The sequence below is a fragment of the Dermacentor variabilis genome, chromosome 5 (genome assembly GCF_050947875.1).
Source record: "Dermacentor variabilis isolate Ectoservices chromosome 5, ASM5094787v1, whole genome shotgun sequence".
Taxonomy (NCBI): Eukaryota; Metazoa; Arthropoda; class Arachnida; order Ixodida; family Ixodidae; genus Dermacentor; species Dermacentor variabilis.
In genome coordinates, this window is record NC_134572.1 from 125718072 (window position 1) to 125745181 (window position 27110).

The 27110-nt window shown below is 48.7% G+C and overlaps 1 protein-coding gene and 1 long non-coding RNA gene across 2 annotated transcripts in view; one reads left to right on the forward strand and one right to left on the reverse strand.

Moving 5' to 3' along the window:
* LOC142583145 (protein sax-3-like) overlaps positions 1-27110 on the reverse strand; it is a 181969-nt gene that overhangs the window by 85483 nt on the left and 69376 nt on the right. The window contains exon 2 of the mRNA XM_075693489.1: positions 3211-3534. Coding sequence (XP_075549604.1) covers positions 3211-3534 — 324 coding nt within the window. The remainder of the gene's footprint in view (positions 1-3210; positions 3535-27110) is intronic.
* LOC142583148 (uncharacterized) overlaps positions 13472-27110 on the forward strand; it is a 298712-nt gene continuing 285073 nt past the window's right edge. The window contains exon 1 of the long non-coding RNA XR_012828556.1: positions 13472-13731. This is a non-coding gene — a long non-coding RNA (uncharacterized LOC142583148). The remainder of the gene's footprint in view (positions 13732-27110) is intronic.

Genomic DNA, 27110 nt, shown 5'->3' on the forward strand with positions numbered 1-27110 from the left:
TGCTTCGGAACAGACCCATCTCCCGCACCCTGTGAGAGGAAATACGGGGGAGCGCCTCACCCTGAACTCGATGAACCCATCTCCATCGAAGAGGTTAGAGCTGCCATAGCGAAAATGACCCGAAACACAGCGGCAGGCAAAGACCGGATAACTAACTCCATGATTAGAAACCTAAGCGATGAGGCTTTACAGGCATATACTACCTTTATTAATGAACATTGGCAACAGGGTACTATTCCAAGGGAGTGGAAGCACGCTCAAATAGTTTTAATTCCCAAGCCTGGCAAGAAATTAGCAATTAGTAACCTTCGACCAATCTCCCTAACTTCCTGTCTGGGGAAACTATTTGAAAGAATTGTGAATTCTAGATTACAAAACTACTTAGAGGACAATGAAATCATTCCAGACACTATGTTTGGATTCAGACCCAAGCTCTCAACTCAAGACATCCTCCTACAGTTGAAGGAAGAAGTCCTAACAAATATACCAAGATCAAGCGAACACGTTGTCATGGCCATCGACATAAAGGGCGCTTTTGATAACGTAAGCCATCAAGGAATACTCGATGGCCTGGCTGAAACAAACTGTGGAGAGCGGATATACAACTATGTTCGCAGCTTTTTAAACCAACGAACCGCTGAGATTAAATTTGGCGCAGTAGAAATGAAGACCTTCAAGGCACCCAACAAGGGCACTCCCCAGGGCGCAGTGATCTCGCCAACGCTATTTAACTTGGCGATGATAGGCCTTGCAAGGAAACTACAAGCCATCCCGGGTATCCAGCACGCCCTATATGAGGATGATATTACAGTCTGGTGTGTCACCGGGTCGCTACGTGAAAAAGAAGAACGATTACAAGCAGCTGCCTGTGAAATCGAGACATACGTGCGAGCCAGAGGGCTGCAATGCGCGTCAGAGAAATCTGAGATTATACGAGTCTGGAGAGGGAAAGGGAATCGTAACGTCCCGACGGACCCTGCCCTTAAACTGGAAATCAGACTTGGCAATGATGCAATACCTGAGAAGACCACAATCCGGGTACTGGGCATGTGGCTACAATCAAATCAACAATGCCAACACGGGCTTAACCTCATCAAGACGGCAACACAACAAGTCTCAAGAATGATAAAGCGGGTAGCCACTAAAAGGACGGGGATGAAGGAATCAGACACCCTTCACCTAATCAGAAGTCTGGTGGTTAGCCGCTTCATTTACAGCTTGCCGTATTACGAGCTAACGAAAACAGAGAGGGATGCGATCAATTCGTGCTTACGGAAAGCATACAAGATCGCCCTACAAATTCCGCAATGCGCCTCAACCGAAAAACTCATGTCTCTTGGAATTCATAATACATTCGAAGAACTGGCAGAAGCTCAACTGATAACTCAAAGAAACAGACTCGCACAAACGACCACGGGTAGGAAACTCCTTGGCAGACTCGGGTATCACGAGTTCCTAGAAAAACACAACCAAGCTAAACCCATCCCCACAATAATCAGAAACAGCATCAAAGAGGCGCCAATACCCAGAAATATGGACCCAACTCTACATGCAGGCAGAAGAGAAGCCAGAGCTGCATACATTGAGAAAACGCACGGCGACAAACCAAACTCCCGCTTCGTGGACGCGGCAAGATACCCAGACAGGCAGAAAAGAACGGTAGCTGCTGTCAATGACTATTTGGGCAGAGAAATCATTAGCGCCTCCACTCGCAACACCACTATCGTGGAAGCAGAAGAAATCGCAATAGCCCTTGCTATCAAAGCGACGGAACCAAACCAACAACAAATAATCATCCTATCAGACTCTCAAGCGGCATGCAGAAGCTACCTCAGGGGACGAGTATGCACCGCAGCCTATAGGATTCTACGAGATATAAAACCCCGAGCTAGATTTCACCTTATGTGGGTACCCGGTCATGAGGGAATCAAGGGAAACGAAGAGGCTGACAGAGTAGCTCGTGCGCGTGCTACACACCACGGGTGCTCACAGGACACCTCTGAAGACCTGATCCCGATTGACCAGAACTACTCTTCAATTTTAAACTACCACAGAGGAAATAGAATGAAACTACCACCCCCAGATACAAACCTCAGTAAGGAAGAACGGGTTATATGGAGAAAGCTGTAAACGTATACATATAACAACCTGCACATTCTCCATAAAATTCACCCTGAAAGATATGGGGACACATGCCCATGGTGCGGAGCCACGCCAACCTTAGACCACATCTCATGGGCATGCACGGCATATACACAAAAGACAAACACAGAAATTACGGATCATACACAATGGGAGGCGGCGCTGTCCTGCTCACAGGAAGAAGTCCAAAGGGCCATCATCCGACAAGCGAAACGGCGTGCGGAAGCCAGTGGGGCCCTTGTCTAGGGGCTCCAACCATTGAGCGTTTTATTCTTCAATAAAGTTGTTCTATCTATCTACCGCCCCCCATTACCTCCTTAATTTCAGCGGTTGCACTAAACTTGTGCGTGTGCACTCTGGACTGCAGATGTACGTACTAGGTGTACGTGCTCTTTCCCTTTAAAAATTGAGGGTCTGGACCCTAGGCTATGAGTTGGCCTGCACATTATGTGAAGTTGCTCCTTCCCGCTGTTGTCGTCGCCATCCATGCTTCTTTTTTTTTTTCCTACTCATCGTAGTTGCGTATGGCGCCTATGCAATCGCGCTGCTATACTCGAGGGCGCGCGATGAAATCCTGTACGACCGCATTTCGATGGCGGCGAAATGCGAGAACGCCTGTGTACCGTGCACTTGCTGCATGTTGAAGAATCCCAGACGCTCCAAGTTTTACTGGGGCGGGGGGGGGGGGGAGGGGGTATTTTGTAAATGCCCACAAATTGGACATGTCTATTTCGTTTGATGCTGAAGTTCCGATTGGTTGGGCCGGGGTACGATGTCAGAAGGAGACAGGCGCCTACAGCGAACCAGCACTTCAGCAGCAGACAAAATGGACATATCCCCTGGGTGGACACTTACAGCATACCCCCCCCCCCCCCCCCCTGAGTTCCCCGCTACGACATGTCTCACGATGATATCGTGATTCTGGCATGTAAAATCCCATAACTGAATTACTTAGCTTTTTTTTATCTTCCCCTTTCCCCAGTGCAAAGTAGCTGGCTGGATGATCGTGCCTCAGATCGACCTCTGCTTTCCTTACCGTTAAGCTTTTCGTTCCTTTGCGCCACTCACCGGCGAGCTCGACGCTGGCGTTTCGCGACCGGGCCGTGCCCAATGCGTTGGCGGCCGTGCACCAGTAGAGCCCGGTGTCCTGTTCCCGGCGGCTGTGCTGCACTTGCAGGAAGAATAGCTGTCCTTCGGGCAGGACCATGCGCGTGGCCGAGTCGCGCACTGTCTTCCCGTCGTGGAACCACGTTATGCGGGGAGGAGGGTTGCCGTCTGCGCCGCAGCGGAGTGTCACCGGCTCGTGCTTGCGGACCACCACGTCCACTGGCTGCTCCGTAATTCGCGGCGCGCGGCCACCGCCCCCTCTTCCTTCACCTCCTTGGCTGGACGCTGCATGGAGACACAAGGAATAAAGGAAAGGTGAGCAGGCGGCCTTCAGGACAATATGACGCGCGCTATAAACACACACACACACACACACACACACACACACACACACACACACACACACACACACACACACACACACACACACACACACACACACGCACACACACACACACACTCTCTCTCTCTCTATCTCTGTTTTCAAGGCGACCCCGAAGATTTGCTGGGAAGAGTGCGAGCGTCTGCATGGGAAAACGAAATCAGACGTACATGGTTCGAGTTGGAAAACACAGTGCTCGTAGATTCTCGATTAACCAGTTAAAACTTGCAGCACATTCGCCTCACGTGTTTGTCGTAGCAGAAATGATTAAATATGAACTGAGCTCTGGAAAACGACAAAGCAGACAAACAGAGCTGAATAAAGCTCTCGCGACGGAATAGTGAAACCTCTGCTGCCAGCCGATTCTCTCGGTACTGTTATCTTGAGCTACCTTGGACTATACCGAATGTGGTCAGGAGACAGGTTCTGCAAAATGAAAACTGCAATGCCGAGCAGACGTTCCCTCATTTCGCGTGAATGGAAGACAGAAGGAAGAAGGAGTGCGACAAGAAGATGAAAGGTATACAGGGAGATCAACTAGACGAGCATCCGGTTTGATACCTTACATGAGGAAAAATCGTAAAGGCTACAGAAAGAAGAAAAGTGGCGAGAGTGAACTCTTCGCGTACGCAAGAGAATACACAGTAGGTGGTGTCCCCGACCAGTGGACGTGAAGTCTTGCAGCCGCGCACGAATAGGTTCTCGTGTCCGCGACGGTTGGCGCCACAGTCCCTAAATCTTCGTCACTTGAAACGCTCCAGAGTGCAGCCGGTTCAACTCTGTGGACGTCATATCGGGCGCACTATGCGTGCTTGACAGTGTCTTGGCATCCACAATAGGTGCACTTTAGTCAATCTTTCATTCGAGTACGGAAAGGAATGCTTTTGTGCAAAGACACTACTGCATCTTACAGTTGACACAGAGTAACATTCGAGTAAAATTTCTCTTCCTTGAATGCAACGGACTACGCACGTGCAACCAATCAATATTTAATAATTGACACAGAAATATTTAGACTAAGCACTATTTTGAATCCCTAGTCTAAAGCGCTGCCAAGCATACTGTAACCGCGGTTGCTAAAGCTGCACTTATTGTTCTGCCTCTTTCGAAATCGCCACGACGAGTTGTTGAATTACATGCCTCCGTGAACGCTGCCGCTGCTCGATGCCGTTGGTGGTGAAAAAAAATTCTAAATGTCTTGCCGGAGGCGAAAACATACTATAGTAGTTTCTTATCCAAGTCGTCAGTTGCGGGCACCGGTTATTGTCGTGTGCCGTTAATCCGGTATTACAATGTTGATTTAATCGGTATGCGTCCTCCAAGCCATTACGCGCACGAATGCTGAATACAACGTTCATTCGTATACGCTTCTATCAGGCTGATATCAGATACTTCGTGATCTGTAACGCTGAAGGTTAGAGTGTAAAGTTGAGCAGGTTGCCTTGGAAATCTAAATGAAAAAGGGAAAAAAAGGAAAGAGAGAGCCGCTGGAACAATAGACAGTTTTCTATGTTAACCTTACCTGGCTCTTATTCGCTGAGGATTTTCACGTGACAGGACTTCCACAGGCTCGTCCGCCGTTATTTATAGTGAATGTAACTTCTCCGCGACTCAGCATAACAATAAGAAAACGTACAAAGCAAGAGAAATGTCATTTGTACGCCGTATCTTTCTTGTCCTATACTTTGAGGCTGCTGATAGCGACGTGCGACATGTATAAACCCGTAAAGCTGCGCCTGGGGCGACGCTGGCTCTTCGTGCTTTTTATCCCACGGCAAAGACGTAGGGCAAATACCGAAAGCGGACCGGCAGGCTGGCTAAACAAAAAAAAAAATGCACTGGAAAGGCTCAGCGCGGAGAAAGTCGTAACTTGGAATGTTCCGTACCTGCTTATTCGGTCACACCGTCGCAACAGTATATGGAATAGTATACAGTGAATAGCGTGTTTGGGTGCACGCGAGCGCTCCGATCAAATCGCGAACCTTTATTTGTTTCCAAAGCTCTCGGGGGAAGTATAGCAATCTCGCCTGCTGCTGCGAGGTCCCTGTATGTACACGTAAGGAACAGTTTGTTTTTACAGAAGTGGCACTGGCGTCATATTCCCCAGAGTAAAGGTTCCGCAGTCTTGAGTGCTCGCAGGTATTGCTATACGCAGACGCCGGTGAATGACTTTATACCTGATGGCGACGGCGGCGATGAGAGCGCGGAGTTCTGAGCGCAATATCCGGTGGCTTGAGGCTCACTCTGATCTTCGAGGGCTTCAGATGTGCTTCGCCGGCAATATCGAAAGCGGACTGGGAATTTCTGAGCCGCTTAGGGCCTGGGTGACGTGACAGCTTTGGTCGCGTCGCGCTTTCTTTTCTATCTTTTTTTTTCTGCACTGAGTGTTTCTTCGCTTCCCGCATGTTCCCCCCATCGCTGAAGTGCTTCCGCTTAATCCTCGCGCTCTGTATCTTAGCTAAACTGTGTTGTCACCGGCACAGCTCCCCGAGCAAAGAAATTCGCTAAGATACAACGCTGCAAGGGCTGCACCTAGTCGATTGCTAGGAAAACATGAGGGACTTTCAAGTTTTAAAGCGCAACGACCGTGCTGTTCACTAGCAGCGAAATTAATGAGATGGCTCGATGCCTTCGCGTACTTATATAAGGAATAATCGCAGAGGAAGGGTTCACGTAAGCATGGAGGCACGTTAGCCTGGAATGTGCGGTTGTACTAATAAAGAACGACTATAGCGGATGCTATCCATAATGCGGTCTTTTTACCCGCGGATGATACGTAATGAGAGGCTCATGTCAAAACTGGGCACATAATCGGCATCTCTGAAGTTTTTCGGTTACATAATGGTCACCATGGAGCTTGCTGTGCTCACATGATTCGAAAGACGGACCAACGCAAAGAAAGTTAACCATGCGATTGCGCCTCAGCTCGCTATATTTTATTTGCACGTACTGCAGGCCAATGTTCTGTCCCAAACAGGAGCTATATTTCATCATATTGGCGTAAATCACTATAGGAGACCGATTTCTTGGTCCGTAGCATGTTTAGCAGGCGGGTAAGCATAGATGCCATGTTGTACTTTCAAGTAACGGTGCGAAAAAAGAAGGTCGTTTAACTTTCTTTGCACTGCAACTTATGATAATAATACGAGAAGCACACACGCATTACAGTATATGTTTGGCTGTCAGAGATTACTTAAGTATCTGTTATAGTAATAATAACCGAGCGAGACAGCAGTCCGTGCCTATATATGACATGCAACTGAGCGTGCGCAGCTGATCGAAAGAGTGGATTCAGAGCCATGACTATGTTATTTTGATTCCGCCCAAGCTAAGCGAACTATGGTTATCGCGCGTCGTGAAAAATCATACAGCAGTGGAAAAAAAAATATATGCGGCGGCGGTGCTGACTAATCCAGGACATTATCTGCCTCCGCTGTTACGCCAGTGGCATCGAGCACCGCGATATGTCTCTAACAAGGAAACGGCCAGCTCCGGCTCAACCCTTTGGCGAAGCGAAACTGGAGGGGGAAGCTGGGAGGAGGAGATCGAGTTGTCGAGTACGTCTGATCCATTTATGTTCATTTGAGGGTCAGCCTTCCCCGCCGAGCCAGCCAGTTTCCTCTTGGAAGCAAGCAGAGCGGAGAAACGACAGGAAGCTACCCCTCTCCCCCGGTCTCTCCCTTTCCCTTTCCCTTTTACCCATGAATTGGTGCGCATACTGACCCGGGGGAAATAGAAGAGCCTGCTCAGTTCAGCCTTACACTGGCAGCTGCTGCGCTGAGCTTCAAACGAACGTGGCGGCTTCGCTACCTCAGCGCCTTTCGCGAACAGCGAAGCGCCGACGCACTCTGAATACGAGGACGGCCCGAAGAAGCGGCCAATTAAGGAAGGTATACGCGGTTTGCGGTGGAGCCATGTGCGAGGTTTGCGATGCAAACATAGGGGAAGCGGGACGAAGAGGGATGGCGCCGAACGTCGACGAGGCACTCTGTGGACGAAGGGAACCTAGAAGTCGAACACAGCAAGCCCCCTGTTTCAGGCATGCGACCACGTCCCCGTTTGCGATATACGAAGACGAAGCTGGAGTACGGAACGAGCCTCGAGCCCTGAAGGCAGGTGTAACGAAGGGAGCGCGTTTCGAAAACGCGTAGTCTAGCAGACTTTCGTGACGGTGCTACCAGAGAGAAAGAAATACAACAAGAGGGGACACTCGGCGAAAACTGGCTACAGGAAATACGCCACGCTGGTATTAATATACTCCGTTAGCTGCCGTTAAGCTGAAAAAATTGCGAAATAAATAAACTTATTCTTTGCGATTTATTTTTCTTGCGTCACCTAGCGACAGGCTAATGCCATGCCAGACGCGGCAGATGTATGCGTCATGCGCCAGACACGCTGCCGAAGCGAGCGAGGTCGGCTGGACATGCGAGCGTTTGCCTGTTCGGCGACGCATCTGTCTTTTCTTTTACAGCCAATATGTTTATGCGGACCATGTGCCGTCGTTGTAGGACTTCGCTAGAAAGGGGCTACGTGACCTGACGGGGTAAAAAAAAAAAGAGCTCTACAGGGAGAAGGGATTTTAGTGACCCCTTTCCCCCTGTGAGAATGCTATCTTATACGCAAACCTAATTATACGGTTGTCACACGGTGCGTTTTCGACCATCGAGCTAGATCGGCATCAAATTTATCGACGATTGATTCCACCCTGCTACAAAAGAAACAAATATTATGCTGGCGCTTTGCGGCCAACTAACAGTGCCTAGCGACTGAAACGCGATACTAGGAACGCGTGGCTAACGGCGCTTCTTGCACCAGCAAGAAGTGCCGCCAGCCACGTCAATCGTCAAACCATTCTCAAAACGATTGCAGCTCCCGCATCTCCAGTGGTGGGGCCTTGCGCCCAATATATGGAGCTTTGGATAAGTAGTGGTTCCGCACATTCCATCCTACCTACAACTATGGGAAGACCACGACTAGTGCGTACTCCTAAGGAAGACGCTGCCTACCGCAAAAGCGTAACCATGGTGAGACAAAATATTTACAATATAGGCTGCTTGCGAAGTTTGATTTGCAGGGTGTAACATCCGGTGTAACTAACACAGCTTCGCTGTTCGACCATCTTCACGCACTGGAAGAGGCGGTGATTGTTTTGTTCTTTTTTGGTGTGTGTGTGTGTGTAGCCTGGTTTGTTGGGCTCCCGCCGCATTTCTACTTCGACATGGCACCCCTTCACTATTGGACTACGGCAACGTGAGTAATCTTGTTTGACAGACTGCGACGCATTTCAAGCACTTTAGGCCGCGTTTTCTCCGTGTTTTAGGCTCACCGCACGAACTGAGACTTGTGACGCAGTGAGAGAAAAATAGCTTGGCCATAGTGGCATAGTTTGGCGTGTACTGAATGTTAGTGGGACAAGTTTGTGACGCTTTTTATGGCCCCGCAACAACGTATACCCTCTTTCGGTATTCGCGCTTGTCGAAAACGCGACGAGCGATTGCTAAGAATGATAACATTGGCGCGTGTAGACTTCGCCGGCAGAACGGTCCAGAAGATAACGCCGATGAGCTCAAAAACCAGGAGTTTGTAACTCGAAAATTGTTGTAATACCTAATAATAACGTAATAATAATTGTCTTCTAAACGGCTAGAAACAGGTTTTCCACCCACGCATTTGTCTTGAGTGCGAGTAGAAGGCATTTTGCGAGGGTCTAGCATGGTCTGACTGAGAGCCTGTGTTGTGGTCCCCTCTGTGTACGTAGCGTACCATCGCGTCAGATGAGGCCAAATTGTTTTGGAAAAGCGCAGTCGCCCGTGCATAACTGTGTTCTTAAGGTGCACGAAATAAACGAAATAATGCCCGAGAATGGGGAAATCCTTGCAAATCAGATGTTTCCTTCATGTTTTATGGTATTGTTTGGCTTGAGTTGGGTATTTTCTACATCATGCATGTAAAAGCGAGTTGCTTTTGTTTGTAATGCCTCCCGTTCACCACTTTCACATGTTTCGCCTCTGCATGCAGTATTCCTATAAGGTCCAGCTACCAAAATGTCGCATGCTTGTTTTTACTTTCTTCAGCTGATGCCATCCGGTGGAGCTTCGAACGGGAACAACTGCTGCTCACCTGGTGCCACAACATTGTATGAATGCACAAAAAGCCCGAAAGTGGCATTTATATAGAAAAAAATAAACATTTCCTCATTTCACCTACCTTGCGAAAGTGCACGTGGCAGAGATTCGATTGAGGCTCGTAAAGGTCGTTCACAATCATTTTCACTAAATAGTAGAACAAATGAAACAAAGACCACACGTGATTGAGCAGTAGAAGTAAAAAAAAAATGCCGCCCCGATCACCGCAGCCGGCGTAACACGTACCAGCTAGCGTTCAAAATGCGCGCGCCCAAAAGTGAAATTGGAAGTGTCGTTCACGTATTAATGCCGGCGGCTCGGTGCACTGCTCTCAGTTCGGCCGCTGAGCTCTATGGGAGTGTCAGCTCTTGCTGAATGTCTTTCCCAATGGTGCTACTTCGTCTGCATCGTTTCTTGTTTTCCTTTCGTCCACTTTCAAGTGTGTACACTCGTAACGAAAAACTACGTCTTGTGAGCTGCCGGCGCTACAGCGGCAGTTGGTGGCGGTCGATGCGCTCAGTGGACGTAATATAAACAGCACAAAACACGGAGTTGGTATAGCACTAAATAGCAAAGAATAAAACGTGTACAGTAGAACGAGGCAGTCTCTGTGGCGGATCGCTTGTTTGTAGAAGTAAATCAATAACATGCAAAGCAGAAGAGCGTCTCATTGGCCTGAAACTCGATTTCAAGGAAATGGCACCAAGTTTCTCAAACATGTATGCAGCATGCAATGGGTTATGTCTGATACCAACTGAATTGCCAGTACACCAGCTTTCTTCTCTTCCTTCATCTTTCAGACGCCAACTTCTTATGCTAACCAGTATTTGCGATCTTCAGGCGCTTTGAGTCTGTCTGTCTGTCTGTCTGTCTGTCTGTCTGTCTGTCTGTCTGTCTGTCTGTCTGTCTGTCTGTCTGTCTGTCTGTCTGTCTGTCTGTCTGTCTGTCTGTCTGTCTGTCTGTCTGTCTGTCTGTCTGTCTGTCTGTCTGTCTGTCTGTCTGTCTGTCTGTCTGTCTGTCTGTCTGTCTGTCTGTCTGTCTGTCTGTCTGTCTGTCTGTCTGTCTGTCTGTCTGTCTGTCTGTCTGTCTGTCTGTCTGTCTGTCTGTCTGTCTGTCTGTCTGTCTGTCTGTCTGTCTGTCTGTCTGTCTGTCTGTCTGTCTGTCTGTCTGTCTGTCTGTCTGTCTGTCTGTCTGTCTGTCTGTCTGTCTGTCTGTCTGTCTGTCTGTCTGTCTGTCTGTCTGTCTGTCTGTCTGTCTGTCTGTCTGTCTGTCTGTCTGTCTGTCTGTCTGTCTGTCTGTCTGTCTGTCTGTCTGTCTGTCTGTCTGTCTGTCTGTCTGTCTGTCTGTCTGTCTGTCTGTCTGTCTGTCTGTCTGTCTGTCTGTCTGTCTGTCTGTCTGTCTGTCTGTCTGTCTGTCTGTCTGTCTGTCTGTCTGTCTGTCTGTCTGTCTGTCTGTCTGTCTGTCTGTCTGTCTGTCTGTCTGTCTGTCTGTCTGTCTGTCTGTCTGTCTGTCTGTCTGTCTGTCTGTCTGTCTGTCTGTCTGTCTGTCTGTCTGTCTGTCTGTCTGTCTGTCTGTCTGTCTGTCTGTCTGTCTGTCTGTCTGTCTGTCTGTCTGTCTGTCTGTCTGTCTGTCTGTCTGTCTGTCTGTCTGTCTGTCTGTCTGTCTGTCTGTCTGTCTGTCTGTCTGTCTGTCTGTCTGTCTGTCTGTCTGTCTGTCTGTCTGTCTGTCTGTCTGTCTGTCTGTCTGTCTGTCTGTCTGTCTGTCTGTCTGTCTGTCTGTCTGTCTGTCTGTCTGTCTGTCTGTCTGTCTGTCTGTCTGTCTGTCTGTCTGTCTGTCTGTCTGTCTGTCTGTCTGTCTGTCTGTCTGTCTGTCTGTCTGTCTGTCTGTCTGTCTGTCTGTCTGTCTGTCTGTCTGTCTGTCTGTCTGTCTGTCTGTCTGTCTGTCTGTCTGTCTGTCTGTCTGTCTGTCTGTTTTGTGATAGTCCCCCTAAAGAACATACTGCATTTAATTCAGCGCTGACACACCGCCTGATATATACCTCGAAGGCCGAGAGCTGGTTGGTTAAAAAGAAATTGAAAGTGTCTGTGAGCAATTAGACGAACTCTGTAGCCGCCAGTCACGCTTTCGAATGGCAGCCCCTTTGCGGAGACGCAGACAGCGAAACCGATTTGGACGTGATTGCTGCGCTTCGCGACACTTTTACGGTCTCTCGCGAGCACAATTGTGTGTAAAAAGGCGGAACCGTAACTTCTTCCGATAGTATATATCTAAATGCGGCAGCGTCACGTGAGCGCTGTTAAGAGTAGTGTACCGTTTGACGATGCGGACGTGCTCGCTTGTAGACAGCCCACAGATCAATTATCCACCCAAGCTACAGCTCGGCGAATTTGGCTCACACGCGAGGCGTCATTAGAAGCATGTCACGCGCCGTGCGCGCGCTGATGAAAGAGGCTTCTTTTGTCCGGATTCAAAACAAAAACACAAGGTTAACAATGCTAAAAGATGCAACCTTATTTGCTTCTTTTTCTTTAGTTTAGAAAGTAGAACCTGCGGCGTTTCTGTCTTTAGCACGCTGTAATGGTCGCCACTTTCACAAAAGTTCACACATTGCAACGGAACGCACTCGCACGCCGCCTAAATTGATGATTCACCTGTAAACAAGATTGAAATGTATTAATTTATTTCTAAGCACGAGCTACATACCCAGAAACAAACCACTAATAAACAAGACGTAGCGCAAGCACCCAAAATAGTCACATACCATTCAGAGCATTTCCCACCAAATGCCCGTCCCAGTAGCCAGAGAGCTTGTCCGCGGTTCTCAAGAGATAACGGTGACATGTTTATGGCTTTACGATAAGGTTAATACGTAGAGATGGCGTGGTTTTACATGTTTACATATTTTGGTTCTACGTGGGGTGGCACTCTCAACATGGTAAACGGGAATAAAAGAATGACGTGACAAACACTCGGCCTGAACAATGCACACGAACACGCGAAACGAGAACCACAGATAGCCGGACAACGACAAACGACCTCCTTTCACCAGCAGGCTCAAACACACATCAGCCACACTACGAAGGCGCACGTTTTTCTTATACGATATCTAAGAGGTTGTCGTAGGATGATGTTTAGAATGTTGGCTGAATTCCTGTCGTAATCGCGAATAGGTTTTCGTACAATAAACACAGCATAGACGATATAGTGTACGTTAGCGCGCCGTTTCCGTCGTCCTGCTTTAGCGGGAGCAAATAGCGGGAGTAGCGAAAGCTGGCGATGGTGTTTTTTTTTTTTTTTTCGTTCACTATGATGGCTCGTCTCCGCCTTTGTGGCACGCCCAGCGAGCGGCGGTAATTAGGGCCGCGGGCTGGATCGGTGCAACAGCGAGGCTGCTTTGATGTCGGGCAGTGAGACGCCGCGTTCTCGTCTGCCGCCCAGTCTACAGAGCATCGACGTTGACGCTAGAAACGCTGACGTGCTTGCTCCTATAGAGTCAGGCCGCTCACGCGCGAATCGTTATCAGCAGCGCGCGTAACGATCATTTTGCACTCTGTCCAATGAAGCCACGAACTGCGAGCACCATCTGGGAAGCCAATCGAACGCGGCAAAGCGGCAAAGCCTCTTCTGGCCGGCGAGGCAAGATTTTGACGTCACCGCGTGCCGGTAGCGGCAATTTCCGGCACTGCGGCACCCGGCAGGTTCCCGACCGTGCTCTTACATGCTCCTACCTTGTTCCCCCTGCTGCGTGCGTTCGTTTTTAAAATGTTTTGCCGCTGTCACTTTATTTATTGCTTGTTGTGAATGCGTGAAGGCTTAACGTGTGATGCCGAACAGATGCGTGCTAGCCTGTTCTACGAAATGCCTATGTTGAAGAAGGTGCTGGCCCTTTTGTTTCCGAAGAATCACAGCGCTCGGAACAAGTGTGTACTTAAGTGCCATTCCTCGAGGCGTGTGGTGCCTACGTTCTAGACGAAGGTAAGATTATTTCTGTGCAGAAATATTTCCGGTCTGCACACCTTTTCGCTGCTCGGGTTTCTTTCGTATTGCCTTAAATGGAGTGCTTGGAAACTCAAGCGCGACCTAAAAACAACGATGGTGGAAGTGGTATTAACTAGGGGATCACTTGTACGAAATGTGGTTCGCCATTTGTGCAGACGAGCAGTTTATTTCAGATTTTAGATGGGAAAGGCATCTCAGACTGACTCAAGAACACGGAGAGTACTGCAGATCTTTTGATGCTCCCAAGTCGCGTATGTTGGCGGCTATTGTGTACATTTCGCTTAAGGAGTGGTGAAATGTGGCAGCTGCAAAAGAAAGAGGTTCGTTGTAGATAAAGATCAGACCACACCACACGACGGCGCTCACTTGGTAATAGCACAGTTAAGTCAAGGTGATCGGAAAGGCTGTTTGTCTACGTGCATTTCCTAGAGTTCGGAAGTTGAAGAGCTCTTGTCAGACGGTTGAAACGTCATCAGGTACAGGTTCCCCAGATACTAAACGGAGCGTGCGAGCGGTGGCCTAACCACATCTGCGTGTACTAGCGGCAGCAGTGCGTACTACATGACATGCGCGAACGTAATATGCGGTTGTCAGGGTTGTCATGCGACATGTTTTTGACCGCTGCCTCATAGGCGGCTCCGAAGAAGGAGCGCTTCTTCAAACGGTCGACTCTATAGGGGAGGTTGCTGAGTGTGCCACAACTATTTATCAGTGGCAAGCAGCTCTCGCCAGAACCGTTTGCTTGATAAACGCACGGCGCCTGTCACTGTCCGCTGTTTGTTTCTTTGGAAACGCGACGATTGCCGTCGTGGCCATGCCGCTGTTTCAGTCAACGGCACGGAAATAAATAGTTTCTGCAAGCGCATAAAGGTTGCCCTAGCGTCGACTGCTGTAACTAGTGCTCATTCGACTGAGCCCTTAATTAGGCAGGATTTAAAAGCATATCGAAAGGCACCGCAAATTTTCTTTGCGTGTGCTACCTAGCTCGCGATACCGCTGTTAGCGCCGCGGGAGATGCAGTTCGGCAAGAGCTCGCGCGCTCCGTTTACTTTCTGGGGCACCTGTGCCATGATTTGCAATATTGCCCGCGTAACAGGACATCACTAGTGAATTGTTGGTGGCCGTATTGACAAACTGCACACGAATGTTTTATTTTGTGCCACATAAGAACAAGCCTGCGCATATTGCGCGTGATGAAAAGTAGAAGATCAAGGAAAAGCTGGGCAGAAGCCATTCCTCGCATAGACCACGTGCTGATCCAAAAAGATGCCATTTGCAACAAGCGCTTTACGAAGGAAATGATCGTTGAAAAAATATACTTCAGTGAGTTTGGTGGCAACATTTTGCTTGATTTTCTAAAAGGAACAATGCCGGCAGATCACGCCTTACCTTGCATTTTCCCACCGGCATACGTAAAGAAGCCGAAGCCACCCATGACTAGGAAATCACCCGCACCCACAAGGCCCAGAAAGAAACGACGTACGGCGGAAGTCAGCACGAATGATGAGTCTTATGGAGCACCCCGACATGACGAGATGAGGCAATACCCCTCTGCTCCTATAGACGAGGACCCAACTGTTGCTCCTGCAGAAAAGGGCTTTTCCTTTGGTGAGCACAAGTTTACAGAACCCTCTAATTTCAACGTACATGAAGGCTGCCTCACCAGACATATTGACACAACGCCCAGCAAAGACTCTGCAGCAGAGGGTGCACAGGCCAGCTTCACCGTCGGTGAATTCCGCCGGCGGGTCAACTGCCCATTGCTGCTTGGAACTACCGCTGTGTGTATCAAGAGGGACTTACTTCACAGCTATTGCTTTATGGAAGTTATCCCATCCCGATTAGGACAAACCCCTCCATCGAAGGTTTTACTCGCCCAACAGGTGAAAAAAACCAACGTTTTCTTTAAGCACTTTTATAGTAGGCCGCAAGCTTCAAACAACAGGAATTTCAGATGTTTGCCAGCTGCGCTGCCAGGAGAATGATCCGTTGTAAGCCAAGCGGTACACTGTCTTTCATTCCGATTTCCATTCTCCCCACTTTTGCTGCAGCGGCTGCACACAGGAGCTGTTTTTGATTTTGCATAAGAGGTGACACGTAATCGTCGCTGTTACCGAAAGCTGCAAACGACACTGGCATCTTTAGTTAGTTTCCGAGTGATTTGCGGTCTCTCACTGCCCTCACTGCCTCACCAGAGCACGTTCTTCACTCATCTTCGAGGCAAACCACAAAGCCTCGTTGCGACCCCGCCTCTGAACTAATGCTCGGAGATCTGCATGGCGCGGCCGCGCACCGCCGTCCCGAAAAGATTTAGCCGTACAACGACAGATGCCTGGTGGAGATATCCAGGTTGGTAGCCAGGCACCACAGCCTTATCCACGCTCCGTGACGGCAAATAATGTATACTGAGGAAGAGCGGAAACAGTGGAAGGTGAGACGCGGCTTGAAGCGTCTGCCGGCAAAGTGAGAGCCATAACGACCGTGGCGTCGTAAAAGACTGATATAGCTTTCACAGCGCGTGCCGAAACCTACCAAGGCACTCGCACGCGTTCAGGCAGGACTACTGGAATCTTCACAATGCAGAACAAGATGGGTAGAAAGAGGGTGGGATGGGCCGTCAGCCGTGCAGGGGAGGCTTGGGGCCATGTGTTGTGCTAATGGCTCCATCCCCCAACGGGGGAGCCCAGAGCAATGGATGCCCACGTTACTCCAGCTAAAGGGTTGCCACCGTGCGGAGGGTTCAGGCCCCGCGTCGTTTCAGTTCTAGCACCACAAAACTGCAGCAGTAGCAGCTAGCCATAAAAGGCCAGTCATGGTCCGGAAACAAAGGGAGGCTTGCCTCCCGACACCACATAGAGCTTTCCAGTGTCACCCAGCCTCTGCGCCGCCGAGCTGTCGACCGTTCTCCCTCGGTCATTCAGGGTTGGCAACCGCAAACGCGAGGCGCGGTGGTGGCGTGGCCCTGAGGCGGCGACTCCTCTTCCTTGCACGAGAAATGCGGACGGGATGAGACTGGGTGGAATGCTTTGTTTGGGAGGGATGCGGGTTCTAATTGAGAGTGTGGGGATCGCGAGGCAGCCTGAAGAGAGAGGGGGGAACACGGAGAAAAGCAAAATTTCTTGCGGGGCGAGGTGTTTGCGTCGCCGGAAGCAGCAGTTCGCTCATTTAGGTGGCGTTTCAGTGGTTACCCTGGATTGGGGCTCAGAAGTGATCATTGTTCGGCTTGCTTCTGTGGCGCTGCGATGGGCGTGGCGACGGCGCGAAGGAATAAGCGGGAGCGCCCTCATGAAAGAACGCGGAAGGCGGAGCGAGTGACTAGAAGCCACAGGTTTTTATTTGCTGCAGCCTGAAGACTGTGAAGTCTCGAAGTGTGGCGAGCTCGCCTATTATTTAACGGCTACTCCTCGCGTGTTCCCGAAATCACGTGATGGCGCACACAAGTTTGTCCTTGTTACATCGACGGCATGCTGTGTATTCACGGAATCACCTTGTATCTTGCTGTCCAGTGCAGCCACGGTTCCTCGCAACATGTGTTTTCGACTCAAAAATATAATTAATAGGACAGACTTGTTTGGCAAGCGGATGATTTAGTTTATGGCTGTGAGCTAGACCGGCGATGGAAGAATCGGCGTTGGTCAGTGGTTTTGTCAAGGCTTGACATTCGAGCTCTCAGGTGTGGCGGTACCTTCCTCCCGCGGGCGATGCAACTTTGCTGCTTGCGGTATTGAAGCCCCGTCGTCGCATAATGGCGGTGCGTCGTCGCATGGTGCAGAACCGAGGCGCAATGTTATGTTGCTTAAGTGGGACAGTGCGAGCACGCGAATGCGCCAGAACGAAGCAACACGAACACGTGATACTAAGCGGCCGCGCCTGCGAGCCAGCACCCTGGGCACTCAACAAAATATTAACCACATAACGCGTTACCTCACGTGTCAGCCTTGCACCCAGCTGCCTCTCAGCTGGAGAGTTGGTTATTCTTACACACTAAAAACAAACAGCGCTTTTGGACGGTACAAGGGGAGACGACAGGTACGACCGCTGAATAGCAACCATCACGCTTTTTGTAGTGAGGGGCTATCTGTGGTCGTCACCAGGTTCAAAATATCAGGACGCGCTCACCAATCCCATTCGAGATTCGACGAGTGCTTTTTGAACAAAGATGCGCAGTGCTCACTGACACAGGATTCAGCATGCTGGCGAATAGCAAATGCTTCAAAAAAAAAAAAAAAATCTAGCGCGCTCTTTGTTCCCTATATATTTTCAAGACGACGAATCGCTCAAAGTGTGGCGTGTATTTAAACGCGCGCACGTGGCTAAGCGAGTGGTTGCAAGGCGTAGGAAGCGAGGAAGTAGTCACACCCTTGGCGAGTTCGCATGGTCACGTAGTGTATCATTGTCCCAACGGCCCATGTGGCCTTCACGTACGAACGGGCCCAAATTAGCGCAGTGCCAAAAACAAAGAGTAACAACCACTTGTGCAAGTCTTTTTCTTTTTCGTATATTTCCCAAATTAGTGACCAACAATGCCTCTAGGCGACATGTTGCCTATTTGACGCCGATAAAGCTCCATGACACTTAGGATCGCGGTGACTCAGAGGGTCCGGGCAATGCAGCGCGTTTCTTGCGTGCACGTGATCCCGCATCGCCTGGCAGCAGCTGGAACAACTGCTTCGCACTTTTATGCGGGCAGCTGCATAAGTAATTTCATGGGGAGGAGCACTTTATATTAAAATCAGGAGTCTCTGAGATTACAGTGTTGGATGGTAGAAAGTGCTCGCAGAGTTGTACACATTGCAGAAGAAGAGTGACGCATTACGATTATAATTCTTTCAAATTTTTTGTTCATTACAGTTATCAATTACTGCCCCACGAAAGAAATTGAGTGATAATTGAAATTTGATCGATTACATTAACGTCTCTTTCCTCCGTACCATTATGAACATTGCACAAATAGAGTAAATAGAACGAGCTGGCCTGCCACTTAATACGTCCTTTGCAGCCCTTCACACACAGTTTATACTCACTAAGAATTTGATTTCGAAAGTTTGATCAGTACTCTTCCTTCGCTTTCCTATGAAGATATCTGCAGCGACACTGAAAACTTGCTCAATGTGCGCGCAAAACAGAATGACTGCGTTGTAAAGTACGAACACCTTTCTCACAAGACTGTGGTTACTCAAAATGCAGCGATGCTCGGGTTCGGGCCCTCTATGAAACGCAGCGCTTCGTTGTTGCTGGGGCCAGGGGAAGGCGCTCCCGATAGGGCTAGTGATAAGCTGAAAAATCGACCATAGGTGATTCCCTGGCATAAAACATTCGAAGTAGCCATCGCTTCGAACCATAGAAGCGCCCTTCCAGTATGTCGGCCAACAGAGCGGGTGGACCTCCCTCCGGCACCCTTCATTACTTAGCCATATAGACTCAAACGACGTATAACAGACCCCAGCTCGTGTTCACGTTCCTTGAAAAGATGACAAAATCTGTAATGCAATTCAGTATAAAGCTGAATATGATTAAACCTGCAATCACATAAATCGGTGTTTATAAGTCGCGTATTTGTTAAACAGATTGAAACATGTGCACTTAACAGCCAATGGCTTATATCTACCATAGACAAGCCAATCACAGACGGCCCTATATAGGCGAAGAAGGGAGCAGAAACTTTTACAACCAATGAAGGCCGTCTAAAATCGCTTCCAAGAGAGAGAGAGAGAGAGAGAGAGAGAGAGAGAGAGAGAGAGAGAGAGAGAAAGAGAAAAGCTCAGAAGGTTGGACTACAGAGAGAGAGGTGTGAAAATCTGCAAGCCTGCTATGTTGAGGTGACCGAAACGTAGTTGCACGACGCTGATGGTGGGAAGGAGGTAACCCATGTACAGGTTTTTATCCTTTTAGACACTGTAGTACCCACCAATTTTATGTACTCAGCGTTGCGTCGGCTATTTATAGCACGTTCCGTCAAAAAAATTTAGCTGGTTACATGCAACTGGTGATACTGAAAGATGTAATCGTATTACAGTGAGCGTTACCGATTCAACAAAGTAGTCGTTAAATTACAAAAGTACACAAAAATTGTAATCGATTACAAGTAATTGTTGACATGTAATTCGTTACGCACAAGTCCGGGGGCGAGCAGCCTTTACGACTACGCGCTGCTGCCGCCAACACTGATGTGGTCGGCGACGTGTTTCAGTGCATTCGGGGCCGCGTTATTCCCGCTTTCTTCCAACGAAAATCGCTCGCTCCCCAGAACACTGTGCTCTAATGCTCGATCAAAATAACTGACCTCAAACCAAGTCCAATGTGCGCGTGGCCCAAACACCACAATGTACAGAGTGCACTCATCCGAGTAATACTGCGTGCGCGCTTAATTTTCCTGGGCGACGCAGCCCTTTAATCGCGACTCGGGCTTACATTGTGCGGCTTCGCATGAGGAGCGTTCGCATGTGGCGCGGTCGCCTGCTTCGTGCACGCGAAGCCTTTACACGGAAGTTCACTGGACTTTCCTACGACTGCGAAGTTGCAGCAACGCGGCTGAGCCCCTTGCACCCGACTGCAGGCACGGGTCTTCTTTGTTCTGAAGCCCCTGCTTTGTCTCCGAATCATCTCTTGGCTGACATCGTAGAGCGGCATGAAGGTCGGAAAGTTATCGCGAAGTTGATTGCTATGGTTCAACGTTCCAAAGCAACGCTTGATCGGGATACCATAAACGCCGTGGCGTAAGGGTTTCGAAATAATTCTGACCTGCCGGGCTTCAACAAGCCAGAAATCGGGGTACACAAGCGTAATTGCGTGGCACACTCATCAGAATGCGGCCACAGGGGTCAGAAATGATACCCTCGACCTCGTGCTTGGAAGCATAGCGCCGTAGCCGCCGAGTCACCGAGGCGGGTATATCTCGAAAGGAACATCGCGAGCGGTATTCAAATGACGAATCACTATTTTCACTTACAAGAAACATCGCTGTCGTACAATAATTGTTCCGATAGGACATGTACTAGACTAAAAGTAAGAGTACTTTTCTCCTAAAGTAAGCTGTATACGACGTCGCAGCATTGAGAATACAGCTAAGCGATCAAATTACTGATATTAGTATGTAAATGGGTGTAACTACTTCATCCGTCTAACACCGTGTTCACGAGCCTAAGGAAATGTCCACCACGCGTGGGAACGATCAGTATGCTGAACCACACCTTTAGACCCTAATGAATACTGGCGCCGCCAGAACTATTTAGCGGTGTCGGAAGCATTCCTTTCTCGGCAGCACAGATAAATAACTGCCTGTGACTCAAACATGCCTGATTCAGGTGTGTTCGATTTCTTTTTGAAGCCTTAACCAAGAGAGAGCGTGCAATAAAACAACACTAAAAAGCAATGCTGCACCAGGCTCAAATTTACGCGTGCCGGCGAACACACATCACTGCTGCGACAGGCTCATTTTACTACGTCCCGCAACGTGTCGACAAAGGGGGAGAATCACGCCGAAAACCGGCTATAACTGCCTCGATCTTGCAAAGAAAACAGTGTTGAATCACCGACGCTGCTTCCCGAGTAACGGCGCATACAGCAGGCCCGCCTGCCATTTCCTAATACACCTAACTCACAGCAAGTACATGCCTCACTGCACAGCACTGTAGGAAAACTATAGCTAACGATCTGCGCTGTGAAAACACGTGACTGGAAACAAATTACGAAACAGCGCGTGAAACCGAGAATAACCAGCTCACCAGCATAACATAAGGGGTTAGGCGTTTGATACATCGCATTCGAACGTGACTAGCCGTGGTCCATTCATAGATGCGTCCATTCAGATGGATGTAGCTGCACTCAGATGGACGTAGAGTATAGGTAGCGACTAAGTGTTACCGCACGCTAATGTGCGGAAGCCCAAGCGGTGGCGGCGAACGCTCGCAGTATTTCACACGCGCGATGTAACAGCAACAGGAACCGCGCGACTGTCGAGAACAAATTGCTTTTTTTTTTTATATAACGCTAAGCGGCTTTGATAGGCGCCGCGCACCAGAAGCGGAGCACAATCCTCGCGCTCCACTTTTGACAGCCACTCCGGCGTCTATCGAAGAGGTGCGATGATGGATCTCGGCCAGCCCGCGACCGCGGTGTCTTGGCGCTGTTGCCCGCAACCCTCTCCATCCCATGCTCTCGCGCTACTGCCACGCCTTTCATTCCGCGCGCACACAGTAAGCCCACCACTGCCGTGGACAGGCGTTTCCTGTGCATGTATTTTCGCTTATGGCTTACCTTGGACAGCGCGAAAGAGCCGGTGGCGCCAGTGCCCATAAACACGTTGTCACACTTTTTTCTTTAAATTTTGCCGCTTCGTCGAATCGGTAAACTCTCCTGTCGCTGTATCGAGTCCACTTTCACGCGTGCAGTTACGTGAATGTCGCGGGCGCTGCGCTTGAGGGGAGACACGGAATGACCCGGGCTGGCTAGTCGCTAGCGTCGCCAACTGCACGTAGTGGAGCCGCCTCGAAAAATTGCTGCATATGCTGTTGCAAGATATTACGGCGCGTTGGCAGCGAAGTCGAAAGCGCTTGATCTTGCCGAGCGTGCATTTCGGGAAAAATACGAATGGTGTCCATTAGAGCGGGTCTGTCTGGTTCAGCTATGTGGTGTACCATAGGTTTGCTTAGCGCTTTCTAGACATATTAACTCAATGTCGATGTGCGCCTCCTCGTAGAACAGGTGGAGCTTTGCCGTAAATACTTAAGGAGTAAAATTGCAGCAGCTTTCTACTACTTCTGTACTTCCAGTATAGCAGGACTTTACAAAGAATGGAATGAAGGTAAGAACTCAGTACAAAGAGCGCACAAGGGCGCGACCACACTTCGTCGTGTATACGCACGACAACCGTACAGGATTGAGGTCACAAGGGAAAGGCAGGCAGGTTAACCCGGCTGAGCCTGGTAGGCTACCTGGCACTGGGGAAGGGGAAACGGGATTGAAAGAGAAGGAATGTACGGTGTGGTACAATGGCGCAGACGATGTTGCGACACCTGCTACGCGCTCTGTCCTGACAAATGCCGGCCATGTCAGTTGCGCGACAATCCAAATATCCATGCTTTTGAGAATGTGAAAACGTCTGCAACAGTAAACGGGAGAGGCTGCAAGCCTTCGAAACATTTCAAAACTTCTGAAGTGTAAGTGACCTGCTTCACCAATGAGAGAATGTGACAGCGATACATTAGCATTCAAGACTTCGAACTTCCGGCATGCCTCCAGCATAACTTCATTACAGCCCCGTATTCTGTTTACACTTTGTCCCACCTGCTTACAGCTGTAGTCTGAAATAAAAACCCCACGTGAACTCGCAAGAACTATTGCACCTGACCAAACTCCCTATGTTAGAAGTAAATGCATTGTTTTGCGCTTTTCTAACGTCATGATACTGGGCGGACTGGTTTCCCACCATCCGTGACAGAGCGCCGATTTTCACATAATAATAATAATCATCATCATTATCATAATCATCGTCGTCGTCGTCATCATCATCATGATTATTTGCTTACAAGAGGGCTCGGGCCCTTGGCGTATAAAGGGGGCGACCCAAATGTGGAAGACATTTTTTTTCTTCACTGTTCAGCAAATAATGATGACGCCGTGGCTTCAAGCGTTCCACCGTCAAAAAGCCACTTTTCTACATCAAATTTTTTTTGCGCATTTTACGAACGTTGTGTAATGTTTTGGTAATACCTGATATATAAGATACGCTACATTGACTATAAGGCTTCAGTGCTAAGGCTTTTTGAGATGAGCCAAACCATAAACATCGGCCAAGTGCGCTTGACAGAACTGGGTCGCCTCCAACGCGTTCATGGCGAACGTTCACCCGTTAGAAAGCTTCAATTTTATTAAGTGGAGAAATTTATTTCTGCTCTAGGCACTGGAAAATTTTTGTGCCGAGCGACGTTTAGACGAAGATTTCCCACTTCGTACTTTGTTTCTTGGTATATGTTTTCGCTCAGACTTTCTTTTATTATTTATTTCATTTATTATTTCTTGTTCTAGTTGAGAACCTGGCGAGGTGATGGCGTCTGTATTTCATCGACGATGCGTGCTTTTCTTGTTTCATTCTTCGTCGCATGGATGACGTTATCGATGGGCACTCGTGTAAGAAGAACGCATGCAGTACTACAGCGAAGGTGTCAGCAATGAATACTAAAAGTCTTCGAACGAGAAGATGGTTCCACGATGCTGGCGATATTGTTCAGCGTTTGCTTTACAGCGTTTGACCAGTCCCTGCAGGGAGCCTCGCATCTCGTTAGACGAGAAAGCTTTTGGCGCCTCAGGGGGACGAAGAGACGGGGGGGAGGTGGAAGGTGTATAGGGTGGCGATTTGAGAAACTTAGGTGTGAAGGCATTCTATCACGTGTGACGGACGCCTCTAAACTTTTTCGCCGGCTTTTTTGTTGCTCGCTTACCTTCATGCCCTCCTTTCATAATCTTGCCTTGACAACTTTGCTGCGCTCTGTATACATTCCGTAATGGCTTTTTTAGCACCGGCATTTTGTAGTATGAACAAAAGTACACTTAGATTTTTTTTTTGTGCCTGTGTTTGTCTGGTGACGGGTAAAGGTGTGTTAACGATGATTGCTTGTCAGGTCGCCCAGAAAATAGCAACAGTTCACACCGGAGACAGGGACCTCGTCTTACCCTGTTGGCTTGCTTAGCATACTTCGCTGAGCCCGAAAGAAAGAAGCGCCAAATGAGAAGCCTGCACACCGAAGGTCAAACGAGACTTTCTCACAGCTCCATTGTAATGAAACCAGCGCTGTCGTGATAATGTAGTCATCGTATCGATGCGTTATATCCTGAAACTAGTGTTTCGAAAGAGTGGCGTGTACAGGCGTTTCCACTATGCTTCACTGACGTCTATGAGCCATAAAGATAAAACGCTAAATCGTCTCCAGTTAAATACATCTCGAAAGCAGAAAAAGAAAGAAAAAAAGGCGGGAAGGGCGCAACTCGGCAGTGTTCCTTTGTCTGCTTTAGGGCTGTGAAATCAGGACAGCGGTAACTTTGTATGTTCCTGTGACAACTTTTTTTTAATCTCCCATTATGGCGACACAGCTTAGAAGGCCCGCTCTATGCAGATGGCGAAAAAAAATTATATAAAGTTGCGCTGTTCTGTTTCAGCACTCCATATTCGCGAAGCCGTGGTTGGTCCAATTTCACAATGCATGCAGGCGAATAATTCAAGGCTACGCATCATGGACATCATCATCATCAACCTCTTCGAGAGCATGGTTAACTGCAGGACTGCAGTAGGGCTGCACTATAGTAGGATAAACCGCGGAATTGGGCTCTGTTTTTCTTTGCTTTATTCACTCTATACCGATCTTCCCTTCAGGATTATTTACGTGCGACACAGTTTTCCGAGGTCGCATATTGTGAACATTCTTGTTCGATTTGCTTGAAATATTTCACTATCTGCACGCTCTAAGTATCTTCCAGCAACGAAAAACTAGGGAACGCTAATTAAACGACGCGGTTTATGGCTCGCGAAAAGAGAAATATTGCGACGCTTCCTAACTCTATACACTAGCACACCATAAGGCATACTGGTCTGTCTCGATCTTAACGTAAAAAAAAAAAAATGGGTTCGAGCTTATGTGCACGCAGTGCTGCTTCACTCATCACGTCCTCACGCAGGGTGACCTCATTAATTCCTCGCGCAATCCAACCACGCTCTCTGAATTCAGTAGCGCCGTCAGAGATTGACAGCTCGAAGTAATCATGCGTATAATTGTAGCTCCGTAACCGAAGTTGCTGCAATAACTACGCCGCACTGCTACATACGCTCGGCAGCTAGTACCGATCACTGAGCCGGGCACGACCTGAGTCTTTCGAGGGGCGGCTTAACATCGGCGTCGAAAAGAGGTGCGGAGAAAATTGCCGCAGGCGCGCAATGCCTTCAGTCGCAGCAGCCACAAACGCGTACAAGCGGATTACGGCCGAGAATTATGGGCAACTTGTCGGCGCACGTTTATCCCGCGGGCTTTCGACGGCGCGGGCACTTTTTAATTGTGCGTCCCGATTCGTCAGCTACCGCGCGTAATCAGCACTATCGTCACGGCATGTTTTTGCGAAGCCTGCGCGCAGCACGTATTGGCTCTGCGGCATCCGCAAGGTTTTAGCAGTGCTATGCGCTCTGCAGGTGTCGTGGAAACAGAGGCTCGGGAGAAGCAGCAGCGGCGGTGCCTAAGGGCAAAAAAAAAAAAAAAAAGCCAGGGGCTGCAAGAGATATAACCCTGCTTGGCAGTGGCAGAGCACCATCGACGCAGTGCCACCTAAGGCCAGAAGAGACCTCGCATATGTCTCCTTGCGAGCCGCTGAACGCCATTTCTTGAACGTTATATTTTGGAGACGTCGGTACCTTCAAGCTACTCCTTCTACTCCTTTTAAGATAGAATACCACAAACGACGTAACCAACTGGCGCTGCAGAAAAGAAAGGCAACAAGAACGGAAAATTCAGACTTAGGTCAGGTGACACATTTCAGGTACGCTACACGGCAGCGCTAACTCAGATCAGAAAGTGTTGTGGCCTAAAAACTGTTTGTTCATTTGGCGGAGGAGTATTCATTACTATTGAATTAAAAGGAAGGCCAAATTTGATTGAGTTTCCGTGCCTCAGTGCGTCGGTCCGACATCGCAGTTCTTGAAGTAGTTTTTCTTATACTGGCCGCTTTGACGCAGAAATAGTTGTCGAAACTCTGCTATAGAGTGAATATTTTTGCTCTTTTATAACGCAATACAGTGAGTTCATCCTCAGTGATGAACAATTATCTATACCTCAGCAGACACTCTCAAAATCAGGGACGTCCTGGCGCACTGGTGTGACTATGCATAAATGGCGCACTATGTTTTACGTTCATTTCTGGCCTTAAGTGGGTACGTTCACGGTATTAGTGGCCACTTGCAGATACCTACTTCTAATGTCTGCGACGAAGTACTTATCATTCCGGCTACTTTCGTGCTTGAATGCATAAAATGGCGTTTTGTTTAAGAGGGAAAGTGGGACGGCAGTGAATGTTACCGCAAGTTTGGTGGCGCATATCTTGACACCGGTGTCATCTTGAGAGCTCGTTCTAAGTCGATATGCCTTGCAACCTCACCGTCTACAATTCGTAAATTACACTATGTGCTTTAAAGCAGCTAGTTAAAAACTTAATCAGTGAAATGTTGTTAATTAGTTGATTAGGCAATTTTATTTCTCGTGGAAGTAATGTCCACCTCATCGAGTAATCAAGTTCAAGGATTAGAATTATGGTGTCTCTTATAGGTAATTAAGAAAAAAAATATCTGATCTGCGTAGTCTAAAAAGCAAGCACTCTAT